The sequence below is a fragment of the Oncorhynchus clarkii genome, chromosome 20 (genome assembly GCF_045791955.1).
Source record: "Oncorhynchus clarkii lewisi isolate Uvic-CL-2024 chromosome 20, UVic_Ocla_1.0, whole genome shotgun sequence".
Classification (NCBI taxonomy): Eukaryota; Metazoa; Chordata; class Actinopteri; order Salmoniformes; family Salmonidae; genus Oncorhynchus; species Oncorhynchus clarkii.
In genome coordinates, this window is record NC_092166.1 from 25,169,691 (window position 1) to 25,190,277 (window position 20,587).

Below are 20,587 nucleotides of genomic sequence, written 5' to 3' on the forward strand. Positions count from 1 at the left end.
AGCTTCAAATCTCACTGCTGCCATGACACAATAAAAAATAAATGTGTTTACATGATTAATGCCTAAGGAAATGAATTTCCATATGTCCCATCTGTGCTTGGGGCTCAAAAAAGTTACCCCAAAATAAGCTAGCAGTGTTATTAAAAATCGTATTGGGAAAGTTTAATGAAGCTATAAAAAAAACCTCTAAATAACCTAGAATTTCTGTTCTCAGAGCGTTAATAAAACCTCCCAGAAAAACTTTCAAGGAACCAGAGTAAAACGTTCTTAAAACCTCCCTGCAACCTAAAAAAATAAACATTCCCAGAACAGGCAAAATGTTCACTTCTGTTCTCAGAATGTTTGAAAAGGGTTCAGATTTACCAGTCAGGAAACATATAGCTTCATTCCCATAACCAATGTGAAACCAAAAACATACGTTCCCACAACTTTCAAGGAGACAAATGTGATAGCTGGGAGGTAGGCAGCTCTAGCTTTGTCACGATAATGAAACATATTTTGGACAATGACATAGTTGTTGGCAAGACAGCACAGACAGATCTGGGATAAGGCAGCGCAACTGTGCTACAGTAGGGCCACTTTGATGTGCTATTGACAGACAAGAATGTAGAGGGGCGTGGCTGCATGGCCGGGGATGATAGATGGCACGGTGCGACAGACAGACCTCGGAGGGGCGGCGGCACGGCAGAGCAGAGGGGATGCAAGGCCTGTTGAGAGGCCCCTGGGGGCAGGGCAGCAGGTTCAGGAAACAGGTCGATAGATACCCAGTGACAGAAAGAGCGTCCACGTTAACAGACAGAGCACTCAGGAGAGGTAAAAAGGATCATATTCATACGCCGCCTCCAGATAATACATAATAGGCCCAGTTTTGGGCTTTCATCTAAACCTGTTTGTTTAGGAGAAGCAATTCAACTGCCATTCTAGGCAAATGCATCATGTCAGTCGCCATGGTTTGAGCGAGTGGCATGTCCTTGGTAGGGGCATCATGTGTATGCTGCGTCATCTCCAGATGGCAAACAAATGGCACCCAGGAAGCAAGAGTGAGTGAGGAGAGATTATGCCTCACCCTCTTCATCTTTGAAACCATGGCAACACAGAGCAGGAGGTCCTAGCTGAGGAGGCTGTGGTGTGGTGAGGAGAAGATGGCCTCGGTGGCCGCATAGACATAAAATTATATTAGCATAAAAGAGAATTAGTCATTCTATTTCTATGGGTGGCAGGCTGCTAAGTTCACTCTCTGTTCTTTACGACAGGGAGAATGGGCATGGCCTGGATGGATGGATATACCAGAGACATACTGTATAAAGATGGCTCTGGGCTACACAAACCATCCACTATCTGACTCATTGTCTGCTATCAGACTAGCATCTACATGTAAGTGGCAGAGCGTCCCGAACAGCAGTAAAGCACGTGGAAGGCCTAATGATGCAGCCATATCCCGGGGCATAATAGCAGGATGTTGTTAATTGCATTGCCACAGCTATTAATATGGACTATGGGAGGAAAGAGAATAATATGCTCTTAGTAAGCTCTGTGGCAGCTCTCCTTGACCCAGACTCAAGCCACTCCGAGAAAAGCATTATTTGACAAATGCCATCCTTTTAAGAGAATCTCACTCCTATTTGGTTTTTCTTCCAAACTTTGTCGTCCCCCAACACTGGAGTGGTGCCTGTGATTTAGGCCAAGCTTGACTCAGGGCTAACTGCACAAATCTAGAGTGTGTGCTTATAGTAGCTACTATCCAGACCAAAATTGTCTGGACGGGCAGGAGTGGGTCCAGAGCAGAACAGACTAGCAGGAGTTTATTCTATTCTCGGACTAACAGACAGATGGAGCTAGATGAGGCTGCCCTTGTCTACCAACCAGAGTAACAGTACCCATCTCAATGAAACATCTCCCACTTCAATCATGCCCTTTGAACTCCCATGCCAAATCAGTACCAGACAAAGTGAGTACATGATAACAGAATAATGTGCCTACTAGGAAGGGGTCTTCATGTTTGATCAGATTTCAATGGCTATTCTCTTGATCAAATAAAATAATGTGTATGATATTGTTCTAAATTGAATCTTTATGAGTCATTCTTATGTAATGTTTTGGGAAAAACAGCAGAGTTGAAATGAGCTTTGTTTTAGGATAAATAACTTGCAATATTTATCTGAAATGTTGTATACTGAGAAATAAGCAAAAAAACAACACTCATATCAACGAGAGAGAGAGAGAGAGAGAGAGAGAGAGAGAGAGAGAGAGAGAGAGAATAGTCAGGGAGAATAACATAACATGTTAGTCCCTGGAGAAAATCTTTGTAGCCAACTACCCATGCTGTTTCACACCTAATCTTACCCAGCAGGCTCCCCAGACAGAGAGTATGATACTTCTGTCTTTCTTCTCTGTTTCAGGACACACTTGAGTGGTTATCGTCATCGACCAAGGGAGAGACTAACTCTTTTGATAATTGGTTGAAAATAAAACTGCTGTGCTATATAAAAACCCGGTTTTACATTTCAACATTATGTTCAGCTTTCAATTGAAATGTGAAGAATACAAGGTGATAAACTTCCTACGGCTGTTGCTGAATAGCAAAGCGGATCAGATCACACTTTCAGGAAATGATCCCTTGAGTCTATTGTGATGAATTGCCCATTATAGTTCAGCAGGGATGCAAGTGTTTCAGTACACAATAGTAATTACAGACCTAATTGCCACATGGAATTTGTGAGCTTTAATGAATTCTGTATAAAAGTGGCAGAAATGTGTCTCATTGGATGTTAGCTTTATTGTCAGTAAACAAAAGTGTATAAACATTCACACAGCAATTCACATAGCTCACCACTCCCCAGTGCCCCACAGCAATGAAAATCCAAGCTTACTGATGTCCTAGCTAGCCTATAAAGGTAATTAAATTCAATTCAAAATATAAGGAACTCAAAGGTAAGTAAACATGTATGAATCGATCTCCCACTCAGTCATTAGATACCAAGTTCTCCTGCACAGTGCACACTCGTGTGTCACCTTTCTTTGTCAGGGGATGGAGGGACTTAACAATAGGATGTGCTTGAGTTCTCCTCTGTTGGCTGGCTGGGCACCCCGGGAAAGTCAATATGGCTACTGCTCACAAAGGAAGCCTGCTCCACAGGTCACTATCCTTTAAATGTCACCCTATTTTAGGCTGCAGCAGCCATGCAATGATTAATGACAGTCATTTTATTGTATTTCAGCCCCGACTGCCATTAGCAGTAGAGGGTAATGAGAAAGAGAAAGAAGTCTGGCTGATATCCCCTCCGGTGACTCTATAATACCATAGTACTATGCCACATAATCCTGTTAACATATATAGGCTACATGGTGAGCATGCGATAACTAGCTGGCAAGTGTCTTCATTGACATTTTTAACCTCTCCCTGATCCAGTCTGTGATATCTACATGTTTCAAGCAAACCACCATAGTCCATGTGCCAGAGAATGCCAAGGTAACCTGTCTAAATGATTGCCGCCCCGTAGCACTCACATTTGTAGCCGTGAAATGCTTTGAAAAGGCTAGTCATGGCTCACATCAACTCCAGCACTCCAGACCCCCGAGACTCACTCCAATTCGCAAACCACCCCAACAGATCCACAGATGATGCAATCTCTTTCAAACTCCACACTGCCCTTTCCCACCTGGACAAAAGTAACACCTACGTTAGAATGCTGTTCATTGACTACAGCTCAGCGTTCAACACCATACTGCCCTCCAAGCTCATCACTAAGCTAAGGACCCTGGTACTGAACATCTCTCTCTGCAACAACGTGCACGATTCCAACACCATCATTAAGTTTGTCAACGACACGACAGTGGTAGGCCCGACAACGCAGTGCGATGCCAGGACAACAACCTCTCCCTCAATGTGGGCAAGGCAAAGGGGCTTATTGTGGACTACAGGAATCGGCGGGCCGAACAGGCCCCCATTAACATCGACAGGGCTGTAGTGGAGCAGGTCGAGAGCATCAAGTTCCTCGGAGTCCACATCACTAAGGACCTATCATGGTCCAAACACACCAACATAGTAGAGAAGAGGGCACGACAACGCCTCTTTCCCCCCAGGAGGCTGAAAATATTTGGCATGAGCCCTCACATCCTCAAAAAGGTCTACAGCTGCACCATTGAGAGCATCTTCACTGCCTGTTATGGCAACTGCTTGGATTCCGACCACAAGGCGCTACAGAGGGTAGTGCTTACGGCCCAGTATATCACTGGGGCTGAACTCACCTGTCATCCAGGACCTCAGAGGCTGTATCAGAGGAAGGCCCAAAAAATTGTCCGAGACCACCAAAGGCATAGACTATTCTCTCTGCTTCCGCACGGCAAGCGATACTGGAGCGCCAAGTCTGGGACCAAAAGGCTTCTGAACAGCTTCTACCCCCAAGTCATAAGACTGCTGAACAGTTAATCAAATGGCCACCTGGACTATTTACATTGACCCCTTTATTATGTATTAATAATAAAATAATTGCACTCACACACACACACACACACACACACACACACACACACACACACACACACACACACACACACACACACACACACACACACACACACACACACACACACACACACACACACACTATTAATTCCCACTGAGTTCAAGAAAACAAGATGTCACCCCAGAAACTGTGAAACTCCTCAACTCATGAGGCAAATGGTAATTTCATACTCCACTACTGCTTGGGGGATATCAGGACTGAAGGCGTGCTGAAGGTGATACAGGAAACATAGCCATCTGTTTTTGAAAGTATTGGAAATAACCCTAGAGAATAAAAAACGAATATACACCACCATGTTAAATCATGAAATTGAAAGATACTAATATTGTAATGAGATATACAATACATGTGGCCATTGTGGCAGGAAATTAGGGAACATGACACACTACGACAGTGTCGTTGTGTTGTGCTGTGTTGAGCGCGACAGAACAGTATCAGTGACAGAGAAAGTGTCGGTCGTTCCTCCCTTTATCGCCTGATTGTCATTACAACAAACATCAATAATGCAGCGGGGACATCCTCACATTGACAGGCTCTATATAGCCTTGTTGCGGTCGCTATCTCTACCGAGAGAAAATATATGAGAGGTTAACACTCAAAAGTCATCAATGTAAGGGAATTTCATATTTTTAAAAACCTAAATCCAATGACATGGTGACATTTCTTGTTGTTTTCACGTTGAATTTATGTTAGTTGACAACTCAACTAAATTTCAACCTAGACTCGCCTGTGCTGAGTGTTTTTTTAACAGCAACACAAAACATGAAGTGTTCAAAAACGACCGTGACGATGAAGAACTAAATATTTGTATTTATAATAGGAGGCCAATTCTTTAACAAAAGCAGGGAATGCCTTCATGTCCAATTTCAGCACCATGGACAGGGCCATAGAAAGTAACAGTGGCTTGAGCCTCGCCGCAAAAATGAAGACTAATTATGATTCAAATGTAAAACCAGACTACATCAGGCGTAGACCTATGTCTAATTATCATCAACATGGGCTACAGAACACACTCATCTGTTGGATCTCCACATGTAAACATTAAAGTCCTCGCAAAACGAGAACCCGTGAAAGCTTGCCGACTTCGATGAGATACTTAGATTGCAAAAGAGGGACATTAATAACCTGACGTTATTACATCGGGTTTTAATTTGCATCTAACCTACATATCAAAAGTTGAATTTGAATTAATTTCAAGTTGTCAACCAACAGACCAGGGAGCTGTGAAGGAGTATTCAAATGCCGTTACATACAACTTTAACCAGTTACAGTGGGCAAGTACCACAACACAGAGAGCGACGGCCTATTCAGACACTACACAAGGCCAACCATCCAGATACAATAAGTTTCTTCAATAGAAACCACGCCTCGACTGAGGGAGCATCTGATGCTCAGAAATCATACTGCAATTCATAGCCTGCTGATCTGAAAATCACGGGGGTAGCACACCCTGTTTCAGTTGCAAAACCATTTAGGCAAGAGTAAACCAAGAACATAATTGCAGCAGCATGATAGTTAGTGTACACTCAAATGATGGGGCGAAAAATATAAAGCAGACAGGGGCTATGCAATCAGTTGAAGTTGTCAACAATTAATCAGGTGGTGCTTTCAATTATAAAATCAATACACCAATAGTTTAAAGTAGAGGTTTAGAACAAGGTCTTACATGCTCGTCCTCGCTCGCATTTTTCTTTCGGTAGGGAACATGGGCTCTGCCGTCGGCGACGGGCTGAGAGGTCTTCCCTGTGTTGTTCTCCTCATCCGCGACCTGTCCGCCGAGTAGGTGGCTGGCCTCAGGTGGGTGCGGGAAAGAGTTATTTGTATTAATCTTACCGGTGAATCTCTGATACAGCGAAGCCATAAGTCCAGTCCAGACAAAACCCCTACAGCATGTCAAAGCAAGAGACAGCTCTCGTCTTTGGGGACTTGCTTGTATGTGTAGGCTACTGCTTCTTTTCTGTGCGCTTCGGAGAGAGCCGATGGCGGATGGCCAATGTCTCCCTCTGGAATAAAGCGGAGATTGTTCAAAGACAACAGGTGAATAATCCCGATAAAATAACGTGTTAAAACTGAAAACCTTTTCCTGTTTTAATTAGAAAACAGAGAGGCCTATAGGCTAAACAGCAAGTCCTCTGATCGATTATCTGTTGGCTTTGTCCTAAAGGAGCGGTGAGCAAGGCTACATTAGGTGTCAATAGTTGGGTGTCTGTATTCAGAGCACGTTGGTTCCCCTCTTCGGTTTGTTGATGCGTCCTCACAGCGACGTAGTAGCCCGTCCCTATGGGTATCCTATCTGATTTTAAATACAGATTCAGAAATTGTACCCGATCAAAGTTACTAAATAGGCTGATAGCCTCAACAGCTAACAGCTTTGGTGGTTAGACAGACCTGGTGTGTGTGTGAAGGACGTGGCGCGTCCGTGGACGCGTTCTGCATGAGAAGTGAGGTAAGGCTGTGCACAATCTATCTCAAAAACACACTGCACACGATAGCCTACTGCATATAATACACATTCATGGAGGGGCAGAGCAGATTTCCTTTAATCCAATATTGCATTCAAGTTTTTTTTTAATTGTCCGGTCTCAAAAAAGTGCAAAAAACAAGCAGTATGTGATTATTCGGGTCGTTATTCTGGTCGTTCCAGTCCCTGTTAGTCCAGGACGGAGTTCGAGTGCCTCTCTGCGGCTCAATGAGAAAAGACACTTGCATTCAGAAGAATGACGACTTTTTTTTATGACAGTTATAGTTTACCGACACCCCTTACTACATTCAGTATTTTCTTCAAGTCTTTTGAGCTTCTTTTCCATATTTGTATCTAGAAGACCTTGGCAGCCAACCTCAAACACAAATTCAACACATTCCTCTTGAATCGAGATACAAAAAGTATTTATTCATCCTTTGAACCTTATGTCCCCTGGGAATGCACTGTGCGGGATTTCAGCTCCATGCATGGACAGCACCGTAAACCACGTTTCCATACACAGTTTTTATGCGAGTAAAGCCATACAGTAGGATAGATATATATTGCATATAGACACTATATATACAAAAGTATGTGGACACCCCTTCAAATTAGTGGATTTGGCTATTCCAGCCACACCCTTTGCTGACAGGTGTATAAAATCATCTGTCCTCGGTTTCAACACTCACTACCGAGTTCCAAACTGCCTCTGGAAACAACCTCAGCACAGGAACCTAGCGAACACCTTTGGGATGAATTGGAACGCCGACTGCGAGTCAGGCCTAATCGCCAATATCAGTGTCCGACCTCACTAATGCTCTTGTGTCTGAAAGGAAGTCCCTGCAGCTATGTTCTAACATCTAATGGAAAGCCTTCCCAGAAGAGTGGAGGCTGTTATAGCAGCAAATGGGGGACCAACTCCATATTAATACCAATGATTTTGGAATGAGATGTTCGACGAGCAGGTGTCCGCATACTTTTGGTCATGTAGTGTACATATCAGAGAAGGTTGGTGGGAGGAGCTAAAGGGGGACGGGCCCATTGTAATCGCTTAAGTGGAACGGAGTCAAACATGTGGTTTCCATATGTTTGATGTGTTCTATTCCATTCCAGCCATTACAATGAGCCATCCTCCTATAGCTCCTCCCACCAGCCACTGATATATACATAAAAACATGACAACTGTGAAGAAAACAGGACGTTTCAGTACAATTGTATAAATGGCAGCAGATAATTTGTTTGTTTGACATGGTGGGATCTTTTTGTGTTGGTAAAATTAATTATGCGATAAATGGTGATGGAAACAAATATTGGTATCACCTAATAACCATCATATCAAAGTTAACTTGGAGTCATGGCAACTCTGCTTCTAGGTCCTGAGCAACTTTGTAGTATTTTTATTTTTATTTCTTATTTCTTACATTATTATCCCAGAATTGTTTGGGGTATTTTTACATACAGCCGGAAATAACTTTTGGATATCAGAGCAGTGGTTACTCACCAGCATTATGACCAGGAATACGACTTTCAACATTTAAGTCTTTATTGAAGACTCATCTCTTCAGTAGGTCCTATGATTGAGTGTAGTCTGGCCCAGGAGTATGAAGGTGAACGGAAAGGCACTGGAGCAACGAACCGCCCTTGCTGTCTCTGCCTGGCCAGTTCCCCTCTCTCCACGGGGATTCTCTGCCTCTAACCCTATTACAGGGGCTAACCCTATTACCAGTCACTGGCTTACTGGTGCTCTTCCATGCCGTCCCTAGGATGGGTGCGTCACTTGAGTGGGTTGAGTCATTGATGTGTTCTTCCTGTCTGGGTTGGCGTCCTCCCTTGGGTTGTGCCGTGGCGGAGATCTTTGTGGGCTATACTCGGCCTTGTCTCAGGATGGTAAGTTGGTGTTTGAAGATATTCCTGTGGTGGTGTGGGGGCTGTGCTTTGGCAAAGTGAGTGGGGTTATATCCTGCCTGTTTTGCCCTGTCCGGGGGTATCAGGGCCACAGTGTCTCCTGACCCCTCCTGTCTCAGCCTCCAGTATTTATGCTGCAGTAGTTTATGTGTCGGGGGGCTAGGGTCAGTCTGTTATATCTGGAGTATTTCTCCTGTCTTATCCAGTGTCCTGTTTGAATTTAAGTATGCTCTCTCTAATTCTCTCTTTCTTTCTTTCTTTCTCTCTCTCTCGGAGAGAGCATACATGGCCCTGGGACCATGCCTCAGGACTACCTGGCATGATGACTCCTTGTTGTCCCCAGTCCACCTGGCCGTGCTGCTGCTCCAGTTTCAACTGTTCTGCCTGCGGCTATGGAACCCTGACCTGTTCACTGTGATTACTGTTATTTGACCATGCTGGTAATTTGGCCATGTTCTGTTATAATCTCCACCCGGCACAGCCAGAAGAGGACTGGCCACTCCTCATAGCCTGGTTCCTCTCTAGGTTTCTTCCTACGTTTTGGCCTTTCTAGGGAATTTTTCCTAGCCACCATGCTTCTACACCTGCATTGCTTGCTGTTTGGGGTTTTAGGCTGGGTTTCTGTACAGCACTTTGATATATCAGCTGATGTAAGAATGGCTATATAAATCATTTTGATTTGATTTGACTTTCCCAAATTGGATCCTTTGATCGTCCCCCCCCCCCCCCCCAGAGGCTTATTCGGAGTGGACTTCTTGGAGGCATGCCCACCATCCACCGCTTCCGAGTATATTACTCGCCAATGTTCAGTCTCTGGATAATAAAGTAGATGAGCTCAGGGTGAGGATCTCCTTTCAGAGAGACCTCAGGGATTGAAACATGGAAAAATGTCTCCCTTGGGATACACTGTTCCCATCCAGACAGCCATCTGGGTTCTTGCACAGACAGAAATAAAGAACTCTCCGGGAATAAGAAAGGCGGGGGTACATGTTTCATGATTACCTACTCATGGTGTGACTGTGATAACATACAGAAACTTAAGTCCTTTTGTTCACCTAACCTTGAATACCCCACAATCAAATGCCGACCGTATTACCTCCCAAGAGAATTCTCTTCGGTATAATCACAGCTGTGTATATTCCCCACAAGCCAATACCACGACGGCCCACAAAGAACTACACTGGACTTTATGCAAACTGGAAACCACATATCCTGAGGTCGCATTTATTGCAACTGGGGATTTTAACAAAACAAATTTGATGAAAAGGCTACCGAAGTTCTATCAACACATTGACTGTAGTACTCGCGCTGATTAAACATGGGACCACCGCTCCTAAACTTTCGAAATGCCAATAAGGCCCTCCGCCCTCCCTTCGGAAAATCTGATAATGACTCCATTTTGTTCTTCCCTTCCTATAGGCAGAAACTCAAACATGAAGTACCCGTGCTAAGGTCGATTCAACGCTGGTCTTACCAATTGGAATCCATGCTTCAAGATTGTTTTGATCATGCGGACTGGGATATGTTTCTGTTACAAACAGTGTAGTTATTCCCTCCGTAAGGCAATAAAACGGCCAAAACGGCAGTGCAGAAACAAAATGGAGCCTCAATTCAATTGCTCAGACTCAAGACGTATGTGGCAGTGTCTACAGACAATCACGGATTACAAAAGGGAAAACCAGCCACATCGCGGAAACCAAAATCCTAGTTCCGGACAAGCTAAACACCTTCTTCACCCGCTTTAAGGATAACACAGTGCCACCATCACAGCCCGCTACCAAGGACTGTGGGCTCTCCTTCTCTGTGGCCAACGTGAGTAAGACATTTAAGCATGTTAACCCTCGCAAGGCTGCCTACCCAGACAGCATCCCTAGCCGCGTCCTCAGAGCATGCGCAGACTAGCTGTCTGGAGTGTTTACGGCCTGATTACCAACAATGATGAGACAGCCAGCAGGTAGGAGGTGAGGGCCCTGGGAGAGTGGTGGCAGGAAAATAACCTCTCACTCGACGTCAGCAAAACAAAGGAGCTGATCGTGGACTTCAGGAAACAGCAGAGGAAGCACGGCCCTATCCACATCGACAGGACCGCAATGGAGAAGGTGGAAAGCTTATCAGGTGGAAAATTCCTCGGTTTACACATCACTGACGATCTGGTACGGCAACTGCACCGCCCACAACTGCAGGGCACTCCAGAGGGTGGTGCGGTTTGCCCAACGCATCACCGGGGGCAAACTACCTGCCCTGCAGGACACCTGTAGCACCTGATGTCACAGGAAGGACTAGAAGATCATTAAGGACATCAACCACCCTAGCCACGGCCTGTTCACCCCACTATCATCCAAAAGGTGAGGTCAGTACAGCTGCATCAAAGCTGGGACAGAGAGACTGAAAAACAGCTTCTATCTCAAGGCCATCAGACTGTTAAATAGCCACCACTAGCCGGGCTTCCACCGGGTTACGATACCCTGCCCTTAGAGGCTGCTACACGATATATATAGACTTTGAATCACTGGCCACTTTAATAATGGAACACTAGTCTCTTTAATAATATTTAAATCATGTTTACATACTGCTTTTCTCATCTCATATTGCATTCTTTTACTTTTATATTTATGTTTATTGTTGTGAAATGTGTTTAGATACTACTGCACTGTTAGATACTACTGCACTGTTAGAGCTAGGAACACAAGCATTTTGCTACACCCGCAATAGCATCTGCTAAATATGTGTACTGTATGTGACCAATATAATTTGATTTAATTTGATTTTGATGATACTTTCAAATAAATATTGAGGGTCTTATTCTGGTGACATGATAGTCAATGCTAGGCTGCCATTTGACGTTTTTAAATAATAGTATGTCCATAATAATCAAAATTGTAGGCAGATATCACTGTTGGCTATAGCGCACATGCCAATACTAGAGTGGGCAGGCACACTTGCTATATAACGCAACATTTTTGTGAGAAAACAATAATTAGAGTTGAAAATGACTTGTATTTTTAATTCGGTACATGGGAATTCAACCACAAAAGGTATTTTTATGTGCAGTATGTCATCATGGACTGCCTTTTATCTGCAACAAGTCAATTGGATGGAAACACATCCTGGTGGGAAAATGTGCATATTGTTTTTTTCCTTCAGATTTGAGAATATTCGCATGAAAATCTGTCGCCAATTAGATTGAAACCTAGCTACCGACAGTGCCATAAACCAGATTTCCATCCAACCTTTTTATGTTAATAAAGTACATGTTGGATAAAAATGTCACAACAGGCCTGATGGAAACTGTATATTTGTTAGTAAACTTTCCAAATGTAGACAAAACCAAATATGCTGGACAAGGTGGGGTCTTTTTGTGTTTTTGTCAAATTAATTATGCGCGAAATGACAGTGGAAACACCTTTATGAGCAAATATTGATATACAGTGCCTTCGGAAAGTATTCAGAACCCTTGACTTTTTCCACATTTTGTTACTTTACAGCCTTATTCTAAAATGTATTAAATTGATTTCACCCCTCATCAATCTACACACAATACCCCATAATAACAAAGCAAAAATAGGTTTTTAGAAAGGTTTGCAAATTTCTTACGAATAAAAAACTGAACTATCATATTTACGTAAGTATTCAGACCCTTCACATAGTACTTTGTTGAAGCACCTTTGGCAGCGATTACAGCCTTGAGTCTTCTTGGGTATGACGCTACAAGCTTGACACACCTGTATCTGGGGAGTTTCTCCCATTCTTCTCTGCAGGTTGGATGGGGAGCGTTGCTGCACAGCTATTTTCAGGTCTCTCCAGAGATGTTCCGATCGGGTTCAAATTCGGGCTCTGGCTGGGCCACTCAAGGATATTCAGATACCATGCTTCACCATTTACCCCTTTTCGTGATATCCAATTCGTAGTTACAGTCTTGTCTCATCACTGCAACACCCGTGTGCTCGGGAGAGGCAAAGGTCGAGAGCCATGTGTCCCCTGAAACACACACTGCTTTTTGACTCACTGCTCGCTTAACCCTAAAGCCAGCCGCACCAGTGTGTCTGAGGAAACACCGTACAGCTAACGACCAAAGCCAGTGTGCATGTGCCCGGCCACCAAAAGGAGTCACTAGAACACGATGGGACAAGGACATCCCAGCCGGCCAAACCCTCCTCTAACCTGGACGATGCTGGGCCAATTTTGTGCCTTCTCACAGGTCTCCCGTTCACGGCCTGGGATCGAACCTGGATCTATAGTGACGCCTCTAGCACTGATCAGTGCCTTTGACCGCTGCGCCACTCGGGAGGCCCGACATTCAGAGACTTGTCCCGAAGCCACTCCTGCGTTGTCTTGGCTATGTGCTTAGGGTCGTTGTCCTGTTGGAAGGTGAACCTTCTCCCCAGTCTGAGGTCCTGAGCACTTTGGAGCAGGTTTTCATCAAGGATCCCTCTATACTTTGCTCCATTCATCTTTGCCTCGATCCTGACTAGTCTCCCACTCCCTGCCGCTGAAAAACATCACCACAGCATGATGCTTCCACCACCATGCTTCACCATAGCGATGGTGCCAGACTTGACGCTTGTCATTTTGGCCAAAGAGTTAAATCTTGGTTTCATCAGACCAGAGAATCTTGTTTCTCATGGTCTGAGTGCCTTTTGGAAAACTCAAATTTCTAGTCCCATAGCAAAGGTTCTGAATACTTATGTAAATCATGTATTTCTGTTTGAAATTTTTAATACATTTGCAGAAATGTCTAAAAAAACATTTTAATTTTGTCATTATGGGGTATTGTGTGTAGATTGCTGTGCATTCTTTTAATTTAATCAATTTTAGAATAAGGCTGTAACATAACAAAATATGGAAAAAGTCTGAATACTTTCCCAAGGCAATATGGAAGTACACTTGGAGTCACAGGATGATCTGTTGGCTGGTCCTCGCACTATGACTCAAGAAAGCATGCAGTCTATTAGGCTACAGATTAAATCAATTATGATGAACTTCACAGGATGGTGAAAGTGCATGGTGATGAGCTTGATGTACATATCTAAGGTCTTATGATCGATGCTTCACTGCCATTTGACAAAGAAAAATAATCTTGCTCTTTTGTCCATAATAATCTCATCATGTAGTAGGCTATATCTGCACTCTATCATGAGCTGTTGGCTAGAGTGCATATGCCAAGACCAGAGTGGGCACAATCTCTATATAATGCAAAAATATTTTGTGACAAAACCATCAGAAGAATTGAAAATGCAATGGAAACCTATTTAAATTGTATTTTTTTCTGTATATGGGAATTTAACTACAAAAGTGATTTTTATGTGCACTACGTCATCATGCACAGCATTTTATCTCAAAAAGTCAATTTGATGGATCTGGTGGGAAAATGCACATTGTTTTTATGCAGATTTTAGAATATTTAGTTGAAAATCTGTGCCAATTGGATGGAAACCTAGCTATAGACACCAACTGTGAAAGTGTTCTGCCAGTTTACATTGCATAAATGGCTTTGAGTAATTATTGTGACCCAAAAGCACAACTAGACCAGATAATCTTCACCATCATATACCTTTCCTCACCTGCCCCAATGGCCTTTTAGTAGTCAGCAGCGTAACCTGAGAAGATGGAGATTTAAATAATACTCAGGCATGTCTGTGCTGTTAAATGTGTAAAGTTTTTGCATGTATGTGATAGTGGTCAGTTGGGACAGGCACTTGTGGAAAGTTGAGAGCCTCCACAGTCACCGTCTGAGTGTCACAGATTCAATTCCCAAATGAGAGTACCCTGGCTGGCCCCCCTCACTGTGAAAGCTCAGACCTCCAAACTGATGCTGTGGTGGATTTCTGAGAAATGGGTCATCTGCTGAACACACAAGTAACTTCAAAGCAGCACTACTATGATGCTAAATAGACCATGCCGCCGACGCCATCAAGCGTTACTGTCCTTTGACAATAGGCTACAACAGAAATCAATTGCAGTGGATTAAAAACTATCCTCCTGATTCTTTTTGCATCTTGTTTGCGCAGAGAGACACAAGTAATGACATGCTCCATCCTTATTACAAATTGTAGTTGAAAAATATTGTAGATTCTAACTGAACAATGAGGGGGTTACAATACATTTTCCTTTTTCATTGAGTCCTTTTCATATCATTCCCTGCAGAGCTGCTGTAGGCTCAGTGATTCATGGATTTCATAAAAATGCACCCCTCCCCCTTTACTACAAATGTATCTATATTAAATTGATTTCAATGCTTCAAAGAGTTTCCATTCCAAAATCAAGGGCCTAGAACATGAAGGTAATTGGATGGCAAGGGTCATTTTCAACCATAAATGTTTATAAATGTCATAGATAAAAAATATAAAAAATACTTTGGTTGGTAAAAATCCAAATGTGGCTACAATATTATTACTTACATTTTGATAGTCAAGGTTTCTACTCTCTAAAACTCACACACTAACAATGGGTTGAATTGAGATAGACCTTACTTTTCAGTTGTTTTCACAGTGACAGATTGAACATACGGGTACTTGGAATTCAGCTCTTGAAACACACATCTCCTTTTCCAGGTCTTGTTTTGCCTGCCTGTCATCATTTGTTACTCTCTCTTGTTCATAATGCTTTTACTAGGCCTCTTCCTGTATACCCCTGGGCGATAGGTTCTGCTCACTTGACATGTTTTCCAACCTTTCTGATGGATGTTCTGTAATCTCCATCACCTTGTGTCAGGCCTTGTTCTGAACTGCCTGCCTGGCTGCTTTGGGCTTCCCAGAGGACTCATTGCCAGAGGGCTCAGCTCCTACCTCAGCTTCTACCTTACTCAGCTCTGGGGCCCCATTGTCATCCGTTCACATATAGCCATACTGACTGAATGTAGAGTTATACCATCAGGGCCCCAGGAGGAACTGTGTTACTGGAGCTTGGGGGGCTCAGTCCCTAGGTCATTTGACACACATACCTGTATTGACTGAGGGTTTACCATCTTCCTCTCTAATAAACATCTATGGATGGGTGTCAGGTCAGGGGAAAAGAAAGTGAGTCAAATGAAATGGACAGGATGTCAGTAAACATCTTTTCCCTTACAACTACATTAGTTACTGTAGGGTGCTTCTCATTTTACAAGATTATCTTGTGTTAGTAATAGACATTCTTCAGTTTACAACCTCTGTAGCTTGTTCCTTCCATAGCCCATTACCCATTCTTCAGTTTACAGCCTTATGGGCTGCAGTAAAAAAAAATGACATACACATTAATTGGCAGGCAGAGTAAACGGATCAATCAATGCTGAGTCGATAGTAATATCTTATTTCTTCCCTCCGGCGGAGGATGTTGAAAGCCTTTACTCTTCTACACGCATGTAATAAGATGGCTTTAGTTAATGTCATGCTAATCAAAATGTGGGGCCATTTTCCCCGGCATTGGCAAGGGCACTAATAATTTCCCCTGATGCTGAGGAAGTCAATGAGTATACTTATCACACAACCAGGGTCGTGATGGGACTACACTATCTCAAGATAGGGTGAGGCGTGACTTCATGAAACAATACCTCCCCCCAAGACTTCTCCTATCCTAGCAGCTATTACTGTTTGATTCATTCAAATCGCTATAAACCCATATCCTAAATGACCATAGATAATGCTATTGGATTGTAACAATGCCACACAACACAGTCTTACTTTCATTTCAAAATATTTTTTTTCTTTCACGAAAATATACAGTTCCAATTGATTTTTACTGCAGACAAAAATAAACTACAACATCTTAGAACAGCAAAGACTTGCGAGTTGCAACATGTTCGTAATGCATTTCCTCTTTTCCATCAGCATTACAGCTATAAAGACGATATAGTCGGTTAGAGACCAGAACTGTTGCCTGTTTGAAGGTTGGCAACATAATTATGTCTTCCTCACTGTGTATCAAAATACAATTATACCTCACTGAAGCTAAACTTAATAGGATTCTGGAAGTGGAATCCGTTCCTTATCATTCAATTATACTTCAACTCCCCATTACAACACTTGGCTCATTTCAGCCTGATGTAATGTTGGTGAATGCAATTACAATGTGTTGCAAGTTAATGCACTTTATTATTGCTGTGGCATGTTGTATCAAAGCAAACTGCCCCACAGATCACAGATGCTGGTTCAGTTAGTTGAACTTGCAATGCTAATTCCATTCTTATTCATGTATTTAAAACCAACTGAAACCTAACACATGCAGTACAGACTAATACATGCAGTACATTTCAAGTGAGACTAATACATGCAGTACATTTCAAGTGAGACTAATACAAGCAGTACATGTCAAGTGAGACTAATACAAGCAGTACATGTCAAGTGAGACTAATACATGCAGTACATTTCAAGTGAGACTGATCCATGTAGTATATTGCAAGTGAGACTGCCCACACCTGTGGATGTTTCTACAGTTCATGTCCATGCTAGCATGTCAATAAACATGAACCTGTTTTAAGTTCATACAGGATGTGCAAATCAATATTCATGCAGAAATGCATAGGCTATTGCTCTCTGACAGGGTTGACACCAGTCCTGAAATGATTGACACCAGTCCTGAAATATCTGCCATATAAACTTTACTTTTGCATGCCAAATAACTGTTAATATCCAGTACATTCCAGGAGATGGGAAGCCACACTGACTCGCAGTCGAAATTGAAATGACAGAAGATAAGAGGCTGAGGAAATTGAGTTTTAATGCAGGATGATGTGGAGCAGACTACACACACTGAAATGCCTGCAGCTACTAGGCTTGACTGCACCAGATGATGATGATGATGAGGAAGATGATAAAAGACCACATGTAAACTTGTTAGACAGTTTGCTGCTACCAAACGAGAATAAGTACACAATGGTCACACCCTAACTCCAAGAAATCCTACCCCATGATATAAAATAACAAAAGTACTCTGAGAATTGAGGAACAAATTGAAGTGTACTCTTGTAACAGAGAATACAAGCGCACCCATGTCATATGCTGAGCTTCTCTCCTGTGAGTGACACTGTCAGCACAGCACCTCCCGTTCTGCACCTCACACTTCAGCTGTGGTTGTGCATTTGTTTACTGCTTGGTTTTGGTAGCGGTACAGTCAGCCACACAAACCCCCTGTATAATTTACACCTCCATATGTCTCTGCATCTGTATGTTCTGACAAAGCCTGAGAGGCTGGGAAGCAGCATGGATGAGCTCAACGTCACAGACACAAAGTTGTCAGACTCTCTGGTGTTAACTTTGCCATGGAGTGTGGTGGTTATGACTGGTGTTGGTTAAGGAGTCATGCATGTCATTGTGTAATAGAAATTAATTTAGGGTGAAATAGGGATAGATTGGATGCTTCTCGCCATGTACTGTATTTAATGCTGTAACCCAGGGGTATTCAACCAGGGGTCTGCAGCCCCCTAGAGGATGTCAACTTTATTTCTCAACTCCTAATATTGAGCCAATAACACTCATTGGAGCCAATGACACTCACTGGGGTATCTGAATTAGGCTTTTAAAAAGCACCCGCGAATAGGTTGCCAGTGCCGGCAAGTGCCGCTGGCTGCTGGTAAGTTTTCTTGACTTGGACATTGGAATTACCTTTGTAGCTAATAGGCTATGTTAGAGTTTACACTTCCTCTTCCAATTATAACGTAGGAAGGTCAAAATAATAAAAAACTATCAACCAAATCTATTCAACTAAAAATGTTGATTATTTCTCCTTGTCATTATCATTCACCTGATAAGACAACACGTGCGAGAAAACCGTTTTTCCAAACGTATGATGTTTGCCTGGGAGGGGGTCCCTGGGCAATAACAGTTTGAAGACCCCTGGTGCAACCCCCAAAAAAACATCCTAGATTCTATTCCTATGGAAATGCCTATAACATTTAGTTACAGTACCATAAATTATTCTTATCCAACATGGGGGAAAAGTCAGATCAGGTGTTATTGGTCTAAGACACAAAAAAAGAAAAGAAAAAAGAAAAAAAAATGGTTTTATTGTCACATACACAGTTTAGGTGTATTGAAATGTGTTGTTTTACAGGGTCAGTCATAGTAGTACAGTTCCCCTGGACCAAATTGGAGTTAAGTACCTTGCTCAATGTTTCCCCATGTCAAATAGGATATGTTGGTGATGTTCAACCTTATCCTCTGTTGAATACATACAGTGTCTTCAGAAAGTATTCACACACGGACTTTTTCCAAATGTTGTAGTGTTACAAAGTTGGATTAAAATTGATTTAATTATAATTTGTTGTCAACAATGTACAAAAAATAAACTGTAATGTCAAAGTAGAAGAAATAAGGGAAAATATCTTGATTAGATAAGTATTCAACCCCCTTAGTCAATACATGTTAGAATCACATTTGGCAGCGATTACAGATGTGAGTCATACCGAGTAGGTCTCTAAGAGTTTTGCACACCTGGATTGTACAATATTTGCACAAGTATTCAAGCTCTGTCAAGTTGGTTGTTGATCATTACTAGACAGCCAGTTTTCAAGTCTTGCCATAGATTTTCAATACGATTTAAGTAAAAACTGTAACTAGGCCACTCAGTAACATTCAATGTTGTCTTGGTAAGCAACTCTAGTGTATATTTGGCCTTGCGTTTTAGGTTATTGCTGAAAGGTGAATTTGTCTCCCAGTGTCTGTTGGAAAGCAGACTGAATCATGTTTTCCTCTAGGATTTGGCCTGTGCTTAGCTCTATACTGTTTCTTTTTATCCTCAAAAACTCCCTAGTCATTGCAGATGACAAGGATGCGCATAACATTTGCCCCAAACATAACACTTTGTATTCAGGACAAAAAGTTAATTTCTTTGCAACAGTTGCAGTACTTTAGTGCCTTATTGCAAAGCTTGTCTTGGAATATTTATTGCTCGACTGAGGGACCTTAGATATAATTGTACGTGTGGAGTACAGAGATGGGGTAGTCATTTAGTCCATGCAACTTACAGTATGTGACTTGTGAAGCACATTTTTACTCCTGAACATATTTAGGCTTGCCATAATACAAGGGTTGAATACTTATTGACTCAAGACATTTCAGCTATTCATTTTTAATTCATTTGTAATCATTTCTAAAAACATAATTCCACTTTGACATTATGGCATGTGTTGATGGGCTCCACAAAACAGGTGGGGGAAAAGGGTGCCTAAGTATGGTTCTCAATCAGAGACAACGATAGACAGCTGTCCCTGATTGAGAACCATACCAGGCCAAGACATAGGAAATACAAAACATAGAAAAAAGGACATAGAATGCCCACCCTAGTCACACCCTGGCCTAACCAAAATAGAGAATTAAAAGCCTCTCTATGGCCAGGACGTGACAGTACCATTCTTGCTGGATGCCGGCTTCCCCCCGGGAAAAAGCGGGACGCTGGCACCGAGCCTACCGACCTATGAATACTCCGCCTCGGTACCGTGCGCATCACCCCATAGCACGAGGCCTGACCAGTCCCATGTTCGCCACGGTAAGCACGGGGAGTTGGCTCAGGTCTGCTTCCTGACTCTGCCACACTCCCCGTGTGCCCCGCCCCAAAAATTTTGGAGCTGCCTCTCGGGCTTCCTTGCCAGCCGTGTTCCCACATACCGCTGGTTCCTCTCTCCGGCTGCCTCTGCTCTCCTAGCTGCCTCCACCTGTTCGCATGGAAGGCGATCCCTTCCCGCCAGGATCTCCTCCCATGTGTAGACTCCCTTGCCGTCCAG

General features: G+C 42.9%; 1 protein-coding gene across 1 annotated transcript in view; it reads right to left on the reverse strand.

The window, feature by feature from the left end:
• The window catches only part of LOC139376123 (A-type potassium channel modulatory protein DPP6-like), a 117,189-nt gene extending 110,787 nt beyond the window's left edge, over nucleotides 1–6,402 (reverse strand). Inside the window, exon 1 of the mRNA XM_071118333.1 lies at nucleotides 6,193–6,402. Within this exon, the coding sequence (XP_070974434.1) occupies nucleotides 6,193–6,387 (195 nt within the window). The 5' untranslated portion in view covers nucleotides 6,388–6,402. The remainder of the gene's footprint in view (nucleotides 1–6,192) is intronic.
• Nucleotides 6,403–20,587: the final 14,185 nt, after the last annotated feature.